Here is a 25309-nt window from a genome sequence, read left to right on the forward strand (position 1 = left end):
TATTTTAATCCTGAAGAATTGGTCCCACTCTAAAAGTGAATATTTACATTTTATCCATTTCTGCACAGGTGACATTCAAAGTGTCAACATTTTATTATATAGCATAAATCAATATAATTAAAAATCAACCTGGGTAAATGTAAAAAAAGAGCTGCTTTTCCTACCAATGATCAATACAGATTTCTGCAAAAATTAAACCTCTTAATTTACATAGGAACTTTTAAACACAAAAAAACAATAGAACATGACTTAAAATTTTTCCAAACTACAGTAAAGCTCAGTCAAAGCACAATTTAAAACCAAATACGATTTGGACTCAAATACCTCTTGGTAATCAAAAAAAAAAAAAAATTGGCTTATAAGGTAATCACTGGTATTATAGCCAGAACAAATTTTTTTGGCAGTATAATAATTTGATAGGTCTGTTGACAACAGTTAAGCATGGGTTAGTCACACTTTGGTAAGAAAATGGTGACAGGAACTGGAAGGAAGTATAAAACAGACTTTTAGGGTACTGATGATAGTTTAGTTCTTGACATGAGTGGTAACTCACAATAATTCATCTATCCGTGCAGTTAAATGAATTATAAAGTACAATAAATCCTAAAAGCCTATTTTTTTTAAAAATGGTTTGGTTATAGTTATGATGTAGCATCTATTTATAGTTTAAAAAGCATAAAGAAAATTTATAGGCATATCATCCCCAAATGCAATATACTTTATGATTAACTTTGTTACCACAAGAATTGTTAATACAACACAATCAAATTAAGGCATAGAAAAATTTTTAAAGTTGCCAATAATGCTGAGTGAAGTAGAACAGTAAAACTCCAAAGGACTTTACATTTTACTCATGTCTCTTAAAGTTTATTTCAAGTTTTGAATAATTTTTACTGTTAGGTTGTAGAGAAAATCAGCAAATCAATATTACTTATCTAAGTAATACTATAAAATATTTGTGCCCAAATAAGTTTTCTAAGCCTTCAAAAAATTACTTACTGAAAAAAAAACTTGCATATAACACATTATTCATTATGAGCAAAAATTCTATATATGGCATATTTACTTTGGAAACTCTACAAATGTATTCAGTTAATGAAAAGGCAAAATCGCATTTAAATCTGTCTCACCTATACTGTTTTTCTCCAAAGGAAGCAATATAGAGGTTCTAGCTGTAACAACAATAATATTTGCTCAATAAGGTACCTTCATTAGAAATATCAACTCTTCAAAAGCAGCTAATGTATTAAACACAGAATTTGAGAAATAAATGTATTCTTCTTCATCTAAGCTACACATACAGTGAAACTAGGAAGATTCCCTTGTAAAGTACTATTAATCTATATCAATAGTACATCAAGTCTCCTGAAATTCATTTCTATAAAGATCAATATCTGGGGAATTAAACCCTATAGTACACTGCTCAACAATTATAATCCATGGAGTCAATGTGCTTTCTTCATGTACCCAGTTTTAGGCCTAAAATATTCAGTTTGGGTTCTTCAGTTCAAAACCCAGAAAGGCCTCAGTAAAGAACAATATAGACTACTTCACTGAACAATACAGACTACTTCACTAGTATTAGCAGTTCCACTTTCTCTAAATTTCACCTTTTACTCCTCAGTCTGAAATCCAAATAACAAAATTTGGAGGCTCTGGAGAGCAAGTTAACATTGCAGTTAGAAGGTGTCTAAATACTAAAGAGGCCTCACCTAACAAGCTAATTAACTTATGGCAAATACCACTTCCATACTAGATCCCACAAGCACTAACCAAGAATTACTAATATATTACATAAATATTTATAATGTAGTTAAAAGCATTTTCCCAAATGAAGGAAATGAAAACCCAGAATACCGAGTTTAAATTACTTCAAATTATAGAATATAGACCTCAAAAGTCAAAAATCACCTCCCTAGTAATATTTTACAACTATAATTTGTACATAATATTTTTCTTCCCTCCCACCTAAACTTTCTAGTATTTACTTCATAAGGTACTTTACAAACCTTCTTCTTCACCCTCAGTAGAAACTTCATGATGATTCTGAATCCCATAACTATTTCTTCTTAGTGATTTTCTTCGCCTTTTCACTCTTGAATACATATCCATGTTTTCCTTTTAAAGAAAGAAATCATCAGATATTAACACGGCATTTATTCTTTGCTATAAATAATATCAACCCAATGAAATATGACAGCTTGATAAAAATTTACTGAGCACCTATTTATAAGGCACAGATTTATGAGGATGGAGATTCCTGAATTTGTAAAGGACAAAATGGAAAAAAAAACTTACAAAATATGAAAAACATACTTTCTCCCTCAAGCAAACTGCACCCTAATAGGAGGCAATAAGACAAATAAGGTAATTATAAAATAAAACAAGTTTAATGCTGTAAAGAGACGTAAAGAGTACACCAGAATCCAAAGAATAGAAATTCTTCCTCTTATTAAGGAGTGGAAGAGAGGCAGCATTTGTGAGGAACCTTGAATAAGTGGTAGGATTATATCAGTCACTAACCAGAAATATTAGCAAGAGTAAAATATATGGAGGAAAATGATTTGTTTGTATTTAGGCAATGATGTGTAAGAAAATAAAGTTGAAGCCAGATTACAAAGGTCAAGGTGTTTTTAATTAACTCAGTGAATAATTCAGAAACCATTAAATGTTCAAAATAGAGCAGTGAGAGAGGTACACTTTAAGATGATTCATCTGGCAAAAGCATAAAGGGTCTTTTAGGGAAGGTTGCAGCAAGAAGAGTGAAATGAAGAAAGCAAGCAATAAAATTCCAAAATAAGTTGAAAAGAACAACTGTTGATTCAAAAAATCCTACTGTTGTTCATTCTCCCTTTGAATTCCTCATTCATTGCAATTATTAAAAAAAAAAAAAGAAAAGATTACTACAGCTAATGTACTCACAAATTCTGTATCTGTCCACATTCGAAGTCGTTCCACTTCTCCTGATCGTCGATTCCGTCGGATGTTAATGTTGTCCATTTCTTGTAGTACAGCTTCAGCAGTACTATAATTATATAATAAATCCAAGGTTTAGATAATAGTGAGACCACACATTACATCATACATGTCAAAGTCTCTTCAGCAAAGCATAATTAAATCATCTCTGATACGTAACTATATGATTTAATAACTTTCATAACTAGTTTCAGAAGACAATTTGCATTTAAAAAAAGATGGAACCAGAACATCTTCTATCTTAATGTATTTATTAAAATTTTAATATAAGGCTTTTGTTTATAAGGCTCCAAATAAATAAATCCATAATGCCACTATAAACAACTGATTACCAGAACCACGGGACTGAAAAACAAAAACTAAGTAAAAATCTTTCAACTTGAAGATATTATTAGGAACATATAGAAAAAAAAATAACAAAAAGGTTTAAACAAAACTGTGGAACCAACCTAGATGTCCTTCTGTAGATGAATGGATTAAAAAAACGTGGCATATATTCACAATAGAATATTACTCAGCAATAAAAGGTAATAAAATCATGGCATTTGCAGGTAAATGGATGGAGTTGGAGAAGTAAGGCTAAATGAAGTTAGCCAATCCCAAAAAAACAAATGCCAAATGTTTTCTCTGATATAAGGAGTCAGACTCATAGTGCGGTAGGGAGGGAGAGCATGGGAGGAATAGAGGAACTCTAGATAGGGCAGAGGGGTGGGAGGGGATTAGCAATTAGAGGGGGCAGGGGATTAGCAACAATGAAAGCACATGTATGAAGACATGAATTCGTGTGAACATATTTTATATACAGAGATATGAAAAATTGTGCTCTATATGTGTAATAGTATTGTAATGCATTCTGCTGTCATGTATTTAAAAAATAAAATCAATTAAAAAAAGGTTTAAAACAGTTAAGATTAACTGGAACTGGTGTTGTGGCTCAGTGGTACAGTGCTTGCCTAGCATGTGTGAGGCACTGGGTTCAATTCTCAGCATCACATTTAAATAAATAAAATAAAAATCCATTGACAACTAAGAAATATATCAAAAAAAAAAAGATTAACTGAATATATTTTTAGAAATTTTACAGTAGAACACTGGTTTCCAAGAAATACACGCTGATATCTTAGCAATTTTTATTTTATATTATAAACACTCTCAGAACATTTGCTACGTGCCTAGGTTCTGATCTAAGTGCCTACCAAATAATAACACACGAAAATTTATCTCTATATTATTATTTCCTCTCCTATGAAATGAAGATCATACTAATTGTAAAACTATCTAAAAGCTAAGTAGAATGATGTATACTATGGTTTAAATGTCTCTCAAAGTTCACGAGTTAAAAAATTAATCCTCAATGTAACAGAAATGAAAGGTAGGACCTTTAAAAGGTAATTAGGTCACTGGGTCACCATCTTCATGAATGGATTAAGGTAGTTACTACAACAGTATTAGTTATAAAAGGGAGGAGTTCAGCCTCCTTTCCCCTTATCCTCTCTTCCCTTCCTCCCCGCTTCTCTTGCATGTTCTTGCCATGCCATGCCTCCACCATGTTCTGATGCAGGAAGAAGGCCCTCAAGAGTCTCAGCTAGACTTTCTAGCCCCCAGGATCATGAGAAATAAGTTCTTTTCTTTATAATTTACCCAGTCTCTTAGCATAGCAAAAAAAAAAGGACTAAGACAATATATTTTCTGAGAAGACTAGTTTTGTGAATACAGATGATGAGCTGACAATTGGTGAAACTCACTCACCAGCTAAGTGACTCAATGCTAAGTACTCGGGCTCAAAACATCTTTAATTCAAAATTATGACTAAGCAAAACTACCATTACCTTTGTTCCCCCTAGTGCACAGGACCCAGCCCAGAGTCATGCACATGCTATACAAACACTCTATCACAAAGTTTTACCCCCAGCTTTCCACTCACTGTCAGTATGAAGCTTAATATTGCTTGAAAACTGTCAAAAACACAAATGTGAAATGAGTAATAATCAAAGGACTACAGTATTGAAATTTAAATAAAATTAGTTTTATCATCTATTCACAAGCGCTTGATAAGAAAAGTTTAGCTATTATACACATTATATTAAATATACTAACCTTATGAAAACCCTTATAGTCACTGCCAGCCTTTGTTAATTCAGATTAAGTTTTAAAAAAATTGTGTTTATTGCAGAGGGTGTTTAAATTATTTTTGTAAAAACAACAGGCTTAAAAATCAAATAATTAAATAAAATTGCTTACTGCATAAACATTCATACCTATTTACTAGTTGATCAAACAGCAAACTCTGGTTCACACTTTCAAATCTGTTTTTCCTGGAACGACAACTTTTTCTGACTTCCATATCACCATTTATACAAGAAAGGTCCCCATCTCCCTTCTTTTCCCCTCGAAGGGGATGGCTTCGAAGGGCTACAAGAAGAGAGATTTCCATTTCAAAGTACAAAATTCAAAAAGGAAGAAAATAAAAAAATATTTAACAATTACTTTTAAAAGACTACAAAAGTTGAACTCTTAAAAGGCTTTAATACTCAATAATATAAATTTTCTTATAACTTCTATAATCTATCATAATATTTTAATTATTTCAGTTATACTGATTTTTCAAAATTCAATGATTATGTACATTTTTGCTATTACTGAAATTCAGTATATAGGAGCACAGTATTAAATTGCTCTCTTCTTCCCCACTTTAATGCTTAAATCTAACACCATTATAAAAATTTCAATACCAACCAGTTTCACAACAGAATACTCACATAAGCTACTATGTCCGTTTGGTAACGTAGCACCAGGCTGAGAAGTTAACCTAGAACACAATTATATTTAGTATGCAAACACATCAACATTTGTTTAGATAAAGAAAAATTCAATATTGATGGAATTATTTTACAATCTTTAAAATGTTAGTGATATATTATGCTTTACAGTGAAGATAACATTTTTTACTGAGATTGATAGCATACCAACTAATAACATACTAGCTAAGAGTCATTTAATTACTTCAAGAAAAGTTTTTCTTTTAAATAACTTTATTTTAATTATTTATTTATTTATTTATTTTTATGTGGTGCTGAGGATCAAACCCAGGGCCTTGCATGTGCGAGACGAGCGCTCTACCGCTGAGTCACAACCCCAGCCCTCAAAAAAAGTTTTAATAAAAAATTATAAACTGAATTTACTGTGTTGTCAACACTATGAATTAAAATTCCAGTAAAAAGGCTTAGCTTAACATGCAGCACAGACTCAACTGAACCTGTAGGTAACAGTGACAACTAATAACGATTGACTCTGGTTGACAAAATACATTCCAAATTATAACAAATTTATTCAAACTGTAAAGGAAAAAAGTACTTGAACACCAATATCATTTATTAATTTCTTTGAAATATTTTATTACACATTTTAAACTGACAAATGAAAACTTTGCTGACTTCTCAGAAATGTCATTTTGCAATTCTCCTGTTTCAGGAGAGGAAGAGAAAAATGCCATTAAAAAGAAACTAAAAAGGTCATCAAAACATGAGAGCTTAAGAAGTCACAGTATTCTCAGTATAATCAGAGATTTTAAAAACAAAGACTAAATTGGAACATAATAAAAGAGCTATCAATGCAAACTAAAATAGTTTGGAAATACAATTTTTTAAGATAAAAAACAAGGGAAAAACATTAAACAGCAAATATATAATATGACTTTTTTCTAATCTACATGGTTCAAGTAAATTTTTATTTAAAATATTCGAACATTTTTGGTTGTTACTCTAGCACTCTTCATTTTCAATTATAAATACATATCATAATAATACCCCTGGGCCAGCAAAGGTTGTAACCAACATGAATATTAGGTATAAACAAAAATGCAGACAAGTATGCATTTCTTCAGGCTGTCAAAAAACAAACACAGGGTGCTGGGGTTGTGGCTCAGTGGTAGAGCACTCACCTAGCATGTGCAAGCACTGGGTTGGATCCTCAGAACCCCATAAAATAAACAAACAAAATAAAGGTATTGTGTCCAACTACAAGTAAAACACACACACACACACACACACACACACACACACACACACACACGGCTGGGGTTATGGCTCAGTGGTAGAGCACTTGCCTAGCATGCATGAGAGACTGGGTTCTTTCCCCAGCATCACATAGAAAAACTAAATAAACAAAATTAAGGTATTGTGTCCATCTACAACTAAAAATATTAAAACACACACACACACAAATAAAAGAAAAAACCTTCCAATCCCCTTTTCTCCCTAGAATACAAAATCTTGTCCTAATATACCACCTTTTATGTGTAACTATAAAATAATTAATGTAATATGTATATTCTAACAATGTTGCTATTGCACAATGCATTTCTGGAATTCTCTAGAACCGTCATAAGATCCACTTAAAACCACATAGAAAAATCAATTTTATTACTTCATAAATACTTTTTGGCTTTAGAACCAATATAACATTAACTCAGTTTATTCAGAAATTATCAGTTTATTCAGAAGTCTTGGTGCCAAGTGAATTTTGGTTGGACACAAGGACAAATAGTTGATATTTTAGATCACTTAAATTATTCAAAACAATAAAATGCAGACCTTAAAATTGTTCCACAAAAGAAACCTAAAAATTTTTCTGAACAATGGCAACATCATTGGGATAAGAAGCAAAGTAAGATTTTTTTACTGCTCTAAAGAAGACAATGCATACTTTGGTAATTTTTGTTGCTAATAAAAGATTAGCTTTTAAAAAACAAAGCTTATTCAGGCATGGTGGGACATGCCCATAATCCCATCTATGTGGGAAATTAAGGCAGGATAATTGCAAATTAGAGGCCATCCTAAGCACTTAGGGAGACCTTGTCTCAAAACAAAAACAAAACAAAACAAAACAAAATTTAAATGGCTGGAGACATAGCTGAATCTTTGCCTGGCATGTGCAAGATCCTGGATTCCATTTCTGACTGGGGGGAAGGGGGCTCGTTCGTCATGCTATTCGACCAACTACTACTTCTCTGTTATTTTTCCTTTATCATTTTTCTTTATAAAAAGGAGAAACAAAAAAGGAAAAAGGACATGAAATTCTTGGATAATATAACGAGGGAAATACTGAGATTTTAAAGAGTTGACCTGCCAAGAAATAATGTATGAGCCTAAAAAGTCTTTAAACATCAATGTTCTCAAAAGCTAATCACTAAAAATATGATCAGAGATTTGGGGTGTAGACTGTGGTAGGGCATACACAAGACCTTAAATTCCATTCACAGCATGGCAATCAACTAGGGTCAATTGTTTAAACAATCTTCCATAGATTATTTATGATACGAAGGTTCCTTTGTTTATTTTTTAAAGTGGAGGTTGGTAGAGAATTTTTTTTCCCCTACATCTGTTTCTCAGTTTTTCTTTTTCTACCCACCCCACCGTCCATGGGTGTATGATGTGGTGGGGATCTAATCCAAGATTTCATGCAAGCTTAGCAATCACTTTACCTGTAAGCTTTCCCCCCAGCCCTACTAAATTTTTAATTGAAGACAGTTTTGCCTTTCATTAGATGATTATTATATTAGTATTTTCTACAGCTTTAAACAATCTGAGTGCACACCAACACAATACATTAATGTCAGGTGTAGCGATACACATCAATAATCCCAGAGGATCGGGAGGCTGAGGCAGGAGAATCCCAAATTCAAACCCAGCTTCAGCAACTTAGCGAACCCCTAATTATCTTAGTGAGACCTTGTCTCAAAATAAAGAGTAAAAAAAGATGGGAATGTGGTTCAATGGTTAAGTGCCCCTAAATTCAATCTCTGGTACCAAAAAAAAAAAAATTACTAGCTCAAGGCTGAGGCAAGAGGATCACAAGTTTGAGATTAGCCTAGGTAGTTTAGCAAGACCTTGTTTCAAAATAAAAACAAAGGGGCTGGGGTTGTGGCTCAGTGGTAAAGCGCTTGCCTAACATGTGCAAGGCTCTGGGTTCAATCTTCAGCACAACATAAAATAAATAAATAAAATAAAGATATTGTGTTCAATACAACTAAAAAATAAATATATATTTTAAAAAAGAATGGACATAACTCACTGGTAGAGCGCTTGTATAGCAAGCAGGAAGTCCTGGGCTCAATCCCCAATACCACCAACAACAATTTCATTACTGGCTGGGGGCACAGGTCTACGGCAGAATGTGTGAAGCCCTACTTTAAATCCCCACCACCAAAAGAAAAAAATATGTCATTTCTTATTTTCCTTTTCTCATATAAAGCCAAGGCAATTAGTGATTTGTGAGGGTTATAAACCCTGATTCATAAAAAGTCCCAGTTCTGACAGAACATACACAGCCACTACCACCTTTCAATTCTAATGTGCCTCAGCAGACTGACATAGTGGTCACTGCTGCCAAATCTCACTACTCCCTCATCACCTTACCACAAAAGGAAATTTTCAGGCATGCTATAATTGTTCTGTTAGTCTTATTAAATATTTAATTTTGACTATCATAAGAGTATGTTATTCTGTTATTCTAGAGACATCATCCTCTAGGCCTCCTCTCCTAAAACCATCACCACCACACTCACACACACACACTACACACAGAGCCCCAGGTTAAATAAATGTCTGAACAGCTAGGCAAGGTGACGCACACCTGTAATACCAGCTGTTCTGAAGGCAGAGGTAGGAACATTTCGAATTCAAGGTCAGCTTCAGCAACTTAGTGAGACCCTGTTTCAAAACAAAAACTAAAAAGGAGTGGGACTATAGCTCAGTGGTAAAAAGACCCTAGGTTCAATCCGCACCAAAAAAAAAAAAAAAATGAAAAAGGAAACTCAAAAGCCCTAGAATCCACTTTATCTTCATCCAATTACCTATCTCTAAAAAGAAAACTTCGGGGCTGGGGATGTGGCTCAAGCGGTAGCGTGCTCGCCTGGCATGCATGCGGCCCAGGTTCGATCCTCAGCACCACATACAAACAAAGATGTTGTGTCCGCGGAAAACTAACAAATAAATATTAAAAAAAAAAATAAAATAAAATAATTTAAAAAATAAATAAAAAGAAAACTTATTTCAACAATTAAGAGTAATTTCTTTAGGGCTGTGGCTGGGGCTCAGCTGCAGCACACTTGCCTGGCATGTGTGAGGCACTGGGTTCAATTCTCAGCACCACATATAAATAAATTAAATTAAGGTCTATCAAGAACTAAAAAAAAAATTTTTTTTAAAGAATAATTTCTTTAAAGAAGTTAGCTGTCTTTGCAAACCTCTTTAGGATTCATTGCTTCTCTAGGCTGATAAAATTCCTGCCCATATTCAATTTCCCTGTAAATGAATCTTAAGGGATCCCTAAAGAATTATTTTTCTAAAAGGACTTCAGTAATTTTACCTTACATAGTCATAGAGCTGGGTTACCAATATAAAGAAATCAAAAATTTCAAGTTCACTACATAAAAACAAATCCAAGGGCTGGGGATGTGGCTCAAGCGGTAACGCGCTCGACTGGCATGCGCGGGGCGCTGGGTTCAATCCTCAGCACCACATAAAATAAAGATGTTATGTCTGCCGAAAACTGAAAAATAAATATGAAAAAATTCTCTCTCTCTCTCTTTTAAAAAAAAAATCCGAGACTTTTAATAAATCCTGATGTTATATTTATCTACAAAAATCTATAATCCTGATTTTTGTATTATCTCAAAATCTAAAATATTTTTAACTACAAGTCTTTCTTGAAATTCAATTGTGTTGAATACAATAAGTCAAATAACATTTTCTTTTCAGGCCATTTAAAACATCAAAAGGGGGCTGGGGATGTGGCTCAAGCGGTAGTGCGCTTGCCTGGCATGCGTGCGGCCCGGGTTCCATCCTCAGCACCACATACAAACAAAGATGTCATGTCCACCGAAAACTAAAAAATAAATATTAAAAATTCTCTCTCTCTCTCTCTCTAAAAAAAAAGGATAATCTTTTAAAAAAATAAAAAAATTTTAAAAATAAAAATAAATAAAACATCAAAAGATCTTAATTCTAACAGGGCAGCACTATTCATATTCCTAGATGAAGCAACTAAAAACACTTCTTAGGGGACTGGGGCTGTAGCTCAGTGGCAGAGTGCTTGCCTAGCATGTGTGAGGCACTGGATTTAATCCTCAGCACCACATAAAATAAAGGTATTACGTCATCTATGACTAAAAAAAAAAAATTTTAAATAAAGATTTAAAAAAAAAATAAAAACACTTCTTAAATTGTGCAAACTGTAAACAATAATTTTTCTACCAAAACAAAAACAACAAATTAATTAGTATTCATTATTTAAGCTTTTTATAGAAATATACTTAGTACTTTTTTAAAAGCACTTAGCTTGGTGGCATATGCCTGTAACTCCAGGAGGCAAAGATAGGAGGATCGCAAGTTTGGGGCCAGCCTCAGCACCTTAGAAAAGCCCTAAGCCACTTAATAAAACCCCATCTCAAAATGGGGGTTGGGGGACACTGGGGATGTAGCTCAGTGGTAAAGCCCTACTGGGTTCCATCCCCAGTACCACTGGCGGGGAAAAAAAAAAAGGAATATCAAACTATAAGATACCTAAATGGAAATATAACTATCCTTCCAATATATTTTGAAGACTTTTCATATGAAAGAACATGATCCAAATCAATTTACATAAAGCCTTTTTGGATAGATAGGCTGTGAAAAATATAGCACATTGCATATGTACAACTGAATAAATATTAACGCTAATATTAACATTAGTAAAAAAAAAAAAAAAAACATTATTAGAAATGTTTTTCTAGAAAAAAGCCTGACTCGTTCATTTTATAAATGCAGAATACAGTTTACAACAGATAAGTTAAGTATAAAGTATAATTAAATGGCAGTACTCTTTTTCTAAGAGACAGGGTCTCACTATGTTAACTCCTGGGCTCAAGGGATCTTTCTGCCTCATTCTCCTAAGGAAAATTTTAAAAAGTTAAAAGTAATATCTTTTATAGAACATACTGTATTAAATATAAATTCTTAGAGAGTTTATGTACACAGCCCATCAAAGTCTGTATAACACCAAGATTTTTTTTTTTTAAAGAGAGAGAGAATTTTTTTAATATTTATTTTTTAGTTCTTGAGCCACATCCCCAGCCCAACACCAAGATTGTGATTAAAGAGTAACAGTATTCAGGGCTGGGATTGTGGCTCAGTGGTAGAGCACTTGCCTGGCACATGTAAGGCACTGGGTTCAATACTCAGCACCGCATATAAATAAATAAATAAATAAAGGCATTATGTCCACCTACAACTAAAAAAATATTTAAAAAAAAAAAAAAAAAAAAGAGCGGGCCCGGGATGTGGCTCAAGCGGTAGCGCGCTCGCCTGGCATGCGTGCGGCCCGGGTTCGATCCTCAGCACCACATACAAAGATGTTGTGTCCGCGGAGAACTAAAAAATAAATATTAAAAATTCTCTCTCTCTCTTTCTCTCTCTCTCCCCCTCTCTCTCTCACTCTCTCTTTAAAAAAAAAAAAAATAAAGAGCAACAGTATCCAGAATTTACCTCCATTTATGAAATTAAAATACCTTTAAACACTTAAAAAAGAATGAAAACAAAGGAATTCCCTTTAGTTTGTTCTCTGCATATCATCAGCAATTGTACATCAAAGACTATGGAGAAGCAACAGCTAAATAGTTCAATATTAAAATCTTTTCTGTTTGTGTGCATACCTATCCAACCTACATTAAGTTATTACCATTTACTTTGAAACAGAGCAAAATTAAGTTCTTCTGATACATATTGAACCAAACACAAAGCAAATTTAATTGAAAACAAGATAATGCATGAAAAAGATTTTTTTTTATAATAATTGAAATCTCATTACATTATAGTATATCAATTCAAGTAGAACATTCAATAATCTTAGAAAGGGGAGATTTTATTTATTTTCCATTAAAAATATAAATCTAATCATATGTTTTATTATTAAAACTAGATTTATGGGGTTGGGACTGGGGCTCAGTGGTAGTGCATGTGCCTGGTATGTGTGAGGCACTGGGTTCGATTCTCAGCATAACATATTAAAAAGATAAAGATCTATCAGCAACTAAAAAATATTTTTAAAAATAAATAAATAAATAAAACTAGGTTTATTAAGCTAGTCATAAATTTTCAGGACTATAAATATGAATGCCCATTCAAGATCCATTAAAATCCTTATTCTTTTAGTAATAATAGTTTCTATTACACACTATATATCTTTATAACACATATACCTTTTACAGAACATTTGAAGAAAATAAATTTACAGACAAAAAATTATAAAATTAGCTTAATATATATCTACAAGTATTTAAGATACTAGTTGACTTAGAAGTTAAGAAATTAGCATTAACATCAACTCTGAATCACATCAAATAATTCATGAAAAAACAACAAATAAATCCTCCCTTCTCACCTGGTCTGTCCAGTTGTTATGTTCCATTCTTCTCGCTGACCAGTACTTCGAGATTTCGATTTGTCTTTGCAAACAGAATCTGGTTGTTTCAAAGTGCGTTTGGCTGGAGGAGATACGTGGCTATCACTTAAACTACCATCAACTTCAGCTTTCTGAAAAAGAACATTAAAAATTTATTTATTATTCCTATTAAGAAACAAAATACTTACTATTCTTGGATAATTACGGAGAGTACTTTTTTCAACCAGTAAGTATTGAACAAATCATACTACAAATATAGAAAATATAATTGTTTATAAATATAGAAACAAGAAAGGAAGGAAGATTAAAATTATAGCTAGAGGCCAGTTATGGTGGCAAACACCTATAATGCCAGCAGCTCAGAAGGCTGAGGCAGGAGAATCATGAGTTCAAAGTCAACTTCAGGAAGATTGAGGCCCTAAGCAACTCAATAAGACTCTGTCTCTAAATAGCTGGGGGTGTGGCTCATGGTCAATGCCCCCAAGTTCAATCCCTGGTACCCCCCCAAAAAAAATTATAGCTAGAAAAACATATTTCATTTATTGATTTTAATTTGAATAAGTTTCAAGAAAAGGTGTATGACTGCTTGGGATACTTACATATATTTCTATAAGATAATGCTTCAAATGTCCTAAAAACTCCGGTGTACACTTCCCAAAATACAGGACAATTTATATTACTATTTATATTACTAATTTATATACATTGTATTTATATTTTACATTATATTTATATATTTTATATTATATTTTACATTATATTTATATTTCTTATTTATATTTACATACATTATATTATACTATTATATTATATTTATATAAATTATACAATTTATATTACTAATCCTCACAATCAGGAAATCAACACTGGTATAACGTAAAGCCAATCCACAAACAAATTTTACCAAGTGTCTCAACAATGCCTCTCTGATCCAAGATCCTATCCAGGAACATATATTACATTTAGCTACCAGATCTTCCCTCCCCTGCACCCTGGAACAGTATTTCAGTCTTGCCCTGTCTTTCATGTCTTGACTGTAAGAGTACAGACCTCTCATTTTCTAAGACAACCCTTCTCTCTCGGTCTAGCTGATGTTCTTCACAATCAGATTTAGGGTACACATTTTGGAAAGAATATATGGAAATAATGCCTTGCATACTATATCCTTCCCATTACTAAGAATGTTAGCCATGATGGCCTGGTCAAGTTGGTATCTGTCAAGTTTCTACAATGTAAAAGTTACTATTTCCCCCTTTTTATCTGGTTAGATATTATTCTGATAATTCACCAATATTCTGTTCCTGACCAAATCTCTACCACTAACTGGGTGGCAACATACTTTATATATAAACAGAGATATGAAAAATAGTGGTATATATGTGTAATAAAAATTATAATGCAAAAAAAAAACAAAGTACACATATAATGGCATTAATTGGCGTGAACATACTCTATATACAAAGATATGAAAATTGTACTTTGTATGTGTAATAAGAATTGTAATGCATTCCGCTGTCATGTATTTAAAAAAATAAAATCAATAAAACTAAAAAAAAATAAAAAATAAAAAAAGGCTTGGGTGTAGCTCAGTGGCTGGTAGAGCAACCCTAGGTTTAATTCCCAGTACAAAAAAAAAAAAAGGAGGAAAGGAAGGCAGGGAGACAATTAGAAATTCAAACAGCAAGGCATGGAGGTGCACACCAGTCATCCCAGCCACTCTGGAGGCTGAGTTGAGGCCAGCCCCAGCAATTTAGTAAAGCCCTATGCAACTTAGTGAGATCTCAAAAAGGGCTGGGATCAAACTCAGAAGGTTAAAGGTCCTGTGTTTTCTTTCATATAGGGAAGCTAGAGAGGAAAAAGAAAAAGAAAGGTGGGAGTGGATCTCCTAAAAATCAAAGGGAGAGCAGCAGAGGAAAAGAACAAAGGGACTGAAGGTAAGGAGGGAAGGGGAAGATGCTGGGGAGTGACACTGATCAAGTTATATTGTTACATTGTGTGCATATACAAATATGTAACAAGTCCCATCAATATGTACAACTATAATGCACCAATTAAAAAAAGTGGGGAAAAAAACAGCATGGCTAATGTTAATGAATGAATAAAGATTCTGAAAGGCAAAAAAAAATATGGGGCTGGGTATGTTGCTCAATAGTTAAGTACCCCTGAGTTTCAATGTCAAGTACCAAAAAAAAAAAAAAAAAATGAAATTTTTAAATTATGTAATAATGCTTTATTAATAAAAGACTTTTTTATTATATAATTCCCTAGGCCTTTACTTTCTCCAACACCATCCTTTAAGAGAGTAAATACTAAAGTTCGAGGTAAGTGAACTAGCTCAAGGTCTAGCCCACATAACTAACAAATGACTGACCAAAAAAGCCCCTAGAACTTTGGCCCTTTTGTTTCCAGTGCAGTTTTCTTTATACTATCTCAGATACTCTACCCTAGGATATTTACAGTCTCCCAAGGTTATGTGCCTTAAAGCTGACCTAATACAACTACTCATCCTAGACATTCTTTACTCCAAATATGCCCAATGGCATGGGCATCATCTGCTTTGTAGCTCATTAGAAATGCAGAATCTTAGAGCCGGGGTCCGTGGCACATGCCTATAATCCCAGTGGCTTGGGAGGCTGAGACAGGAGAATCCCAAATTCAATGCCAGCCTTAGGAATGGCAAGGCACTAAGCAACTCTAAATAAAATACAAAATAGGGCTCTAAATAAAATATCTCTAAATAAAATACAAAATAGGGCTGGGGATGTGGCTCAGTGGTCGAGTACCCCTGAGTTCAATCCCCAGTACCAAAAAAAAGCTACACAGAAATGCAGAATCTTAGGCTCCACACCCGGTTCTACTGAATCTGAAACCATTTTAACCAGATCCACAGGTGCTCCATGTGCACATTAGGTTTTGAAAATCATTATTATATAACATACTCAAACTTAGTCACTGAGAAAACAACATCATGTATTCTAAGCTAAGGTATATTTGTGAATAAGAAATTAATATATATAAACTACTTTAGATCTCCATCTATTTATTTATTGTGGAATGCTTGGGATTGAAACCAGGGACTAGTGCATGTTGGTCAAGTGTTCTACCATTCAGCTACACCTACATCCGCTCCTTTGCCAATTTAGATACTCCAAGCCAACATATTCCTTCTAATAAAATCACTTCAAGACCATGTCTTCAATACCATTCTTTCATGAAACCATCCTGAAGAATCAAACCTAAATTGATGCTTTCCCCCTATTAGCTACAATATTTATATAGAATTATTTACACAAACTTATCTGATCAAGCTCTTTTTTTCACAGTTCATCTGCAAGTACTACAGTTTCCCAAACATACTATGGAAACAAATATTATATACTACGGAATTAAACACAAAACAAAAATAGTAAAATATTTGATGCCCAGCAATTTTTTAAACATTCTCAGTATGTAAGTCTTTGGACATCAAGTTCTATTCAGGAGTCAGTCTCAAACTGTTGTCTATATAATTATCTGAATTAGAAATCACCTGTATTAGTCATCACAGCAGTATAACCTGCTGAACTAGAATCTCTGGATGTAGAACATTTTAATGAGGGCCTCCAAATGATGCTTAAGCACAAATTTGAGAACCACAGGAAAACAACATAGTTTAAGCATGATATGAGGTACATCATCCTAACTGCTGCACTGTACTGGCATATTTACTGCTCTTATTATGAGAGGGTTTCATATCTTACTTGGCTCTATGACAGAGACCTAGGAATGAATTGCATTACAAAAAGCTCCTTCTCTCCAAAGAAATCTAGGGATTTCAGTAAAGCAAATAACCAAGTTGCAAATAGTTACAAAAATAGTTACTTCTGCACTACTTAATTAACTTCAACTTTGGGGAAAGCTTTAATCTACACCTGATAATAACAATTCACCTTTAATAGGATGATCAAAATGCTCAACCTTAATTTTTTCATCCTCAAAGCACTTTACTAGCTAATTATAACCTAACTCTTCCTTTGAGGGAAGGAGTTACTAGTTTCATGACAAAGATATTTCAAAAAGATTATGCAAGCTACCCACAGCCATTTAGTAACCTGTGTCAAAGTCATTACAATCCTTAAGTAGGAAAGGTATCTAAAACCAAGGGAATCATTTCATTTAACAAACGTTTATTGAGAACCTACTTGACCTCAATAGATAATCTATTGGGCTACTAAACAGTTATAATAATAATAGTTAATAATAAATTATACAAAATTCTGTTAGCCAAAAATGAGAAACTAGTAGAGACAAAGACATCAAAATGATGTGGAATTTAAAATGATTATGTAGAGGGCTGGGGTTGTGGCTCAGTGGTAGAGCACTTGCCTAACACATGTGAGGCACTGGGTTGGATCCTCAATACCACACTAAATAAATAAATAAAATAAAGGTATTGTGTCCATCTATAACTAAAAGATATTTATTAAAAAAGAAAATGTAGAGTTTTCTATGGAAATGGAAAAACATTTTGTAACAATTTAATAAAAGAACACATAAAATAGTAGAGCATGATTCAAGGATGACATAATTTTTAAGGCAAGCATAATAGCAAAAATCATCAAATGCTACAAGAGGTAAAGGTACAATGAAAGGATATAATAATTCCAATTTAATGTTTGTCCTCAACTTTCATTTTCTGAAATAGATCATTTTCTCCAATATGGAAAAATAATTAGCTCAAGTCTAAGTGTCTCTTAAGGCATACTTTTCAGTTACCACAAATATTGACCACTATTCTGCCACAAATCTTATAAAATTAAGCAATAGAACTTGATAACAAGGAAACAGAGAACAATTTACATTGCTCTGGTTTTCAAGGAAGATATCATGTCCAGATCCAAATTTGTCAGAAATTTAGAATTTGGGTTTTAATCTAAAGACAAAAAGAATGAATCTAAGATCATTTTAAAATAAGAAAGTCAAGGAAATAAGTGAATTAGCAGATCAAATGATTGATATAAGACTTGACAGTCTTATCAGGAATTACAAAAACAGAAACAGAAAATAAGAAATTGGTTCAAGAATGCAGAATAACTAGATTAAAGATAGCCATATTCAAAATAAAGGTAATAAAAACAGGTACAAAAGATGGTTGTTGTTTGGGGTGTAATTAGGGATAGCTGGAGAACAGTTATCGAATAAAGTGTAACTGAAGCCTGATTTGGAAAGACATGTTTGGAATATTTAGCCAAAAATCTAGAGAGATGTCTATCAGGTTGTGGGAAATGAAGCTCAGAGATGAAGTCAGATACATGAAACAAGATAACAAAAGAAAGGATCTCAGGTAATACACAGAATAAAAAAGAACACGGGGGTAGAAGTCAAAACCTTAAAAAAAAAAAAATACCTACATTAAAGGAATGTGCAAAGAATCTATCATAGAAACCAGAGAAAAATATAATGTCTCACTAAAACAGCAGGGAGAGAAGGGCATGGTGGTGCATGCCTATAATCCCAGCAACTGGGAGACCAGACTGAGGCAAGAAGATAGAAGTTCAAGGTCAGCCTCAGCAATTTAAAAAAACCTCTCAGCAACTTAGTGAGACCCATCTCAAAATAAAAAATAAAGAACTTAACAGAATCTGATAATTAGGGTACTCATAATTAGGAGGGCACTGTTCCCTCTAAGAGGGCAATTTTTTCAAAAAGCTGGGTGAATGGTGAGAAAGTACAGGTAATAACTATAGATAGAGTCTTAGAAATATCAGAATTAAGTGAGAAATAAAAGTTTAGTTAGAGAAGATAATGCTATGTGAAGTAAGCCAATCCCAAAAAAAACAAATGCGGGAATGTTTTCTCTGATATAAGGAAGCGGATTCATAGTGGGATAGGGAGGGGGAGCAAGAGAGTAACTCTAGATAAGGAGAGGGGTGGGAAGGGAAGGGAGGGGACATGGGGTGGAATGTGATGGTCATTACTATCCAAAGTACATGTATGAAGACACGAATTGGTGTGAATATACACTGTATACAACCAGAGATATGAAAAATTGCGCTCCGTATGTGTAATAAGAGTTGTAATGTATTCCACTGTCATATATAAATAAATAAATACAGAATTTTTAAAAAAAAAAAAGTTTAAAGGGCTGGGGATGTGGCTCAAGCGGTAGTGCGCTTGCATAGCATGCGTGCGGCCCGGGTTGGATCCTCAGCACCACATACAAACAAAGATGTTGTGTCTGCCGAAAACTAAAAAATAAAAATATTAAAAAAAAAAAAAAGTTTAAAGAAGTTACAAAGTAGATAAAAGGAATTTCTTTTTTTAAATGATATAATGAGCCAGGCAGATCACAAGTTCAAAGCCAGCCTCAACAATTTAGTAAGACCCTATGTCGACATAAAAAATTAAAAGGGCTGGGGATGTCGCTCAGTGGTTAAGCGCCCCAGGTTCAATCTCAGTACCAAAAAATAAAAATAGAAATAAAATGATAAAATGACATGTTTTCCTTTAAACAGAAGAGAAGAAACCATAGGAGAGAATAAGTATTATTTTAAAGAATAAACCAGGCCGGGCGCAATGGTGCATGCCTGTAATCCCAGCAGCTCTGGAGGCTAAGACAGGAGGATCCTGAGTTCAAAGCCAGCCTCAGCAATGGTGAGGCACTAAGCAACACAGTGAGACCCTGTTTCTAAATAAAATACAAAGTAGGGTTAGGGATGTGTTTCAGTGGTCGAGTGCCCCTGCTTCAATCCCTGGTACTAAAAAAAAGAAAAAAAAGAATAAGCTGGGCACAGTGGCACACACCTGTAAACTCAGCAGCTCAGGAGGATAAGGCAAGAGGATCCCAGGGGCACTTTACCACTGAGCGGCATATCCAAGTTTTTTGTTTTTTGTTTTTTTAAACAGAGTCTCACTAAGTTTCTTAGGGTCTTGCCTTTGAAAAGACAACCTCAACAATTTAGGCCCTAAGCAATTTAGCGAGACCCTCTCTCAAAAAATAAAAAGGGTTAGGGATGCGGTTCAGTGGTAGAGCACTGCTGGTTTCACTCCCCAATACCAAAAAATAAATAAATAAATAAATTTTAACTGATGAGAGAAAATCTTCAAAGAGACAAAAATGAGAGGAAAAAAAAAACAGAATAGGAACATTTTCCCCAAAGTTACATCAGAAAGTGTATGGGTGCAATCAATCTTTTCCAATTTCCTTAATAAGACAGTCTTTTTGTCTTTAAAAAAAAAAAAAAAAGTACTCCAGCTTTCATGAGAAAGCTCAGAAGTGTAGTGGATTTCTTTTTCTTTCATTTATAAAAAGAATGCACAGAGGTAGTGGTTGCCATAACAGCAGAAAAGAAAACTCTGACCAACACTATTCTACAAAGTCCTGAAACTTCAAGCACACAAAATGTCCTGAGTTTTCCTCAAATATCCCAAGAGCAAGGCTTACTAATTTAGTATTTCTAAATAATCCTAGGAAATATAGGCACAGAGAATTACACCTGTAATTCCAGTGACTAGGGAGGCTGAGGCAGGAGGATTATAAATTCAAGGCCAGCCTCAGCAATTTAGCAAGACCTAGTGAGACTGTCTCAAAAAAAAAAAAAAAAAAAAGGCTTGGAAATGCAAGTCAGTGGTAAAGTGCCCTGGGTTCAATCCTCAGTATCAAAACAAAAACAAAACCCAGCCAGCCTATGATAATCTAAAATACATTTTTCTTCCAGATAAAATTTTCTGGAAGGTAGTTTTGTTCTTAACTTGAAAACATTACTTACTTAAAATGAAAAAGAGACATGAATCCTGAAAACTGCCACTGACTTAGAAGTAAGAACCAATCCCATACTGCAGCACTATCCCTGACTCAGAAACTACCTCTTAAGACAGAATCAGGTGAGGCTGTGTAAATAACAAATACTATACCCACTGCCTGACAGTAGATAACCGTCTCAAGAAGAGATACTTGTTAGGCTTTGTAGGAGTAATATAATTTTATAAATTTATTAATTATCTTCAGTGATTCATTTCTTCCACAAATAACATTTATTAAGCACCTATTTTTGTGATACTAAAGACATTCAGTGATTGGGCAACCATAATCATATTAAAATTTAAACCAGCCATAATAGTATATTTTAAATTTTTTTTAATTTTTAGTTGTAGACAGACACAATGTTTTTTATTTATTTATTTATTTTTATGTGATGTTGAGGACGGAACCCAGGGCCTCACATGTGCTAGGCAAACACTCTGCCACAGGGCACAACACCAGCCCCATAGTATATTAAAATTTAACAGTGCTGAAGCCAGGCATGGTGGTGGTTCATGCCTGTAATTCCAGCTACTTAAGGCTGAGGCAGGAGGACTGCAAGTTGGAGGCCAGCCTCAGCAACTTAGTGAGACCCTGCCTCAAAAATAAATAAATAGATAAATAGATAAGAGGAGGAGACCAGAGCTCACCATGCAAGGCCTGGGTGTGATCTCCAGTATACAAAAAAAAAAAAAGAAAAGAAAGAAAAACAGTGCTAACCATATAGGAAAATGGAAAACAAATTTATTTAGCCTCATTGTAGAACAACTCTTTGACTCAAAAACCTCACTTTACCTGAAAGAGAAAGACATGTAGCAGGTCATTTACTGCTACACTGTTTATTATGTCAAAAACATAAAGACAATCTGTATACCAATAAAGGTTAAATAAATAATGATGTAATGATACAATGAAATATTAGAAAACTCTTAAGGATAAACTTATGAAAGAATGTACATGATAGTAGAAAATCAACTATCAATAATAGCATATTTCTGGGTCAGTGGCCCATGCCTATAAATCCAGCTAACTTAAGAGGCTGAAGGAGAAAATCTCAAGTTTGAAGCCAACTTGGGCAACACAGCAAGACCCTGACTTGAAAATAGAAATATCATATAGAATTTGATTCCTTATCTGTTTAAAAGTACACATATAAACAACCCATACATACATGTGCAATGGTCTGGAAGGAAATATCCAGCTTTAACAGTGGTTACCTCTAAAAACAATGAACTAGAAGAATTGGAGCAGGGAAAGGCTTTTCCTCTTCTTGTGCATTGCCATACTTCCCAATATTTAAATAAAAAAAAATATTTTGCTACACAGCTGAGGTGAAGGGTCTTACATACTCTTATCTTCAGTGCATGGCACAGAGTAGTTACTAGATTATAGCAATTTAAAACACCACTTCCATTTGAACTGTTATTTTTTTAAAAATTACATGTCCTTGGACAAATATCACTTTCTCCCAATTCTCCCATCTAATAAATTTGGAGACTGAATTGAAATAATAAAAATTGGGGAAAATAATTAAATATTTACTGTACTGTAAAAATTTTTAACATAAAACCACCCAGGTTCATGAACTTGTGCTGCCAGGTTTTGTGCAAATGTCTTAATGCATTTCTCCAACTGTTTCTATGCATACATTTCCATTTCTTATAATGAGTCATTGATTGAGAAAGTGTAGTTCCTTACTTCAGTTTTACTTTTTAAACTGGATTCCTTGACCTTCCACAATCAAGTTCACAACTACAATACTCACTATCCAAAGTGTATTATCCAAAGTATATACACTGGAGTAGCTAGTTAAAGGGTGTTCTTAAATTGTAAGTAAATGAACTTTGCATCAAGTAACATCAAGATTTTATCCTCTGACAAGGGGGCCAGTTAGCATATGTGCACTAAAAGGGTCTACAGAAGTCAACTTCAGGAAGGCCCAAGTAAATTTCTCCAGCATGCCATCAAAGGTGTTAACAACCATGTGCTTACTTATCAGTTTAAGGACAAAATTTTCTTCCGAGTGCTAACATCTGAACAGAATGAATTCCAGAAGGAATGAAAAAGAAAGAAATATCATTTACAGAAATTATGAAGATAAATTTAACACAATCAAAGAAAAAAATGAAAAACCACAGATGGAAAGATGGAAGATGGGGGAGGGGGGAGTGAGAAAAAGCCCATACCAAGAAATACAGTAAAATTTATGAATGAAAAGAAAAATTTATATAAGCTTCAAAAGAGAATAGAATGCCTACAAAAGAAAAAGACTTCAACAGTAATTATGACAATGGAGCCAGGAAAGGTGGTGCAAACCTGTGATCACAGCTACTCAGGAGGCTAAAGCAGGAACACAAGTTCAAAGCCAGCCTCAGCAACTTAGTGACTCAAAAAATAAAAAGGGGTGTGGATGTAGCTCAGTTGTAGAGCACTCCTGGGTTCAATCTCCAGTACCAAAAAAAAATTAAAATTAAAAAAATGTTGCTCAAACTCATTAATAATCTAAGAAAAGCAATCAATAAGCTAGATAATGCCAAGCATCAGCAGGAATGTGGGGGATACAAGAACTCTCATCCACTAGTACTAAGAATGGAGTCTAAAGCAGCAAATCTGGAGATAATATTTAAGTACATGTACTCTCTATTCCATTCCTGGTTAGCTCTCAGAGAAATTCTCATACTAAATCCACAAGAGACATTGTATAAGGGTATTAAATGTAGCAATACTTGCAGGGAGTTGGAAGGAATCCAAGTAACTATCACTTGAAAGTGTATAGTTAAAATGCAAAGGATGTACTCTATGAGGTACTATGCAGTAATTAGATGGAGTGACTATATACACACAGTCACTAAATGATGAAAAATAAAACTTCTTCTAGAGCTAAGTATCACCTATATAAACTTGAAATACATGACATAAACCAATACAGTGGCTAGGTTACCTATCATCCAAACATGTTAAACAGAAGAGCGTTTACATTACTAATCATTCTTTCCAGACAACAAGCACAATCTGTGTTTGGGCCAGTCAAATCAGAACTATCCTGGGCTAACAGGGACATATGATCCCCTTACTTATTAGTCACTATTTTCTTTAACCTAGGAAGACAAATCTTGATGAAGAAGATAAACTCAATTTGTTATTTTACTTTTAACTATGCTGAATGCTTGGATGTCATATCATCAGTGAAATATAAACCACAGATACGCTATATCCCTAATATAAATTATTTATAGTTATGATCATTCCTCAAGATGAATACTTACAAATTAATTGCATTATATTCATTAGTAAAATTCTGTAACATGACTCGGTGTCTTCTGTAACCATCTCAACCTCTCAATATGAGATTTCTTACTGAAAATTCTTCAGTATATAATGCTCATATTTAAAAAGAGTTAAAAATTCAAAAAGCAATCATCCCACAAAGTTGTAAAATAGGGCACAGTTTCACACTATACTTCCCCCCTCCCCCAGTACTGAGGTTCAAACCCAGGGGCACTTTACCACAGAATTACATTTCAATGCTTTTTATTTTGAGACAGGGTCTTGCTAAATTGCTGAAGCTGGCCTTGAACTTGCAATCCTACTTCATCCTCCAGAATCACTGGGATTACAGGTATACACAACTGTGCCCAGCTAGATTATTCTTTCTATATACATTTTCAAAGATCAATTTTATTCTGTAATTGATTTATCTTCACCACTTTGGGAGGAGAAAAAGTTGCCAAACATTTTTAAGTAATGTATCAATTTAAAATGTTAATCTAAAAAGTTCAATTTTCCTCTATTTTTCTGAAATTACTTAGGTTCCTACCAAAAAAAAAAAAAAAACAGAATGGCTGACAGACAAGTTTTGTTTTGTTTTTATTTCTAAATTCAAGTCCAAAACTTTCAGACTGTTTCAATTATTCTCTCCCAAATACTCGAACCACAAAACCAGATCATAGATGTCACTAACCATAGAATGTGCAAGGAAGTTGGCTGGCACATAATTCCCTCTAACCATAAGTTTCTATCCAATCTCTACAATAACATCCTTTTATTTCTTCACCTAATTCTAAATTTGCCACAAAATGAGGTGTTAAAGACCTTAAAGGTCTAAAAGGAGGC

The 25309-nt window shown here is 33.7% G+C and overlaps 1 protein-coding gene across 7 annotated transcripts in view; it reads right to left on the reverse strand.

Moving 5' to 3' along the window:
• The window catches only part of Atad2b (ATPase family AAA domain containing 2B), a 145385-nt gene that overhangs the window by 111154 nt on the left and 8922 nt on the right, over positions 1-25309 (reverse strand). For 4 of the 7 annotated variants that reach the window (XR_013088595.2, XM_076832951.2, XM_076832952.2 and 1 more), the window contains exons 2-7: positions 13396-13547; positions 5736-5785; positions 5235-5388; positions 2923-3025; positions 2010-2118; positions 1131-1172 (exon numbers count right to left, since the gene is read on the reverse strand). Coding sequence is in view for 6 of the 7 variants with exons in the window: in XM_076832951.2 (XP_076689066.1) it covers positions 1131-1172; positions 2010-2118; positions 2923-3025; positions 5235-5388; positions 5736-5785; positions 13396-13547 (610 nt within the window). In the remaining variant the exon portion in view is untranslated. Of the gene's footprint in view, positions 1-1130; positions 1173-2009; positions 2119-2922; positions 3026-5234; positions 5389-5735; positions 5786-13395; positions 13548-25309 lie in introns of those variants that run through there. The other 3 variants (XM_076832954.2, XM_076832953.2, XM_076832955.2) reach the window with 2 other exon arrangements.

This window comes from Callospermophilus lateralis, chromosome 14 (assembly GCF_048772815.1).
Source record: "Callospermophilus lateralis isolate mCalLat2 chromosome 14, mCalLat2.hap1, whole genome shotgun sequence".
Taxonomy (NCBI): domain Eukaryota; kingdom Metazoa; phylum Chordata; class Mammalia; order Rodentia; family Sciuridae; genus Callospermophilus; species Callospermophilus lateralis.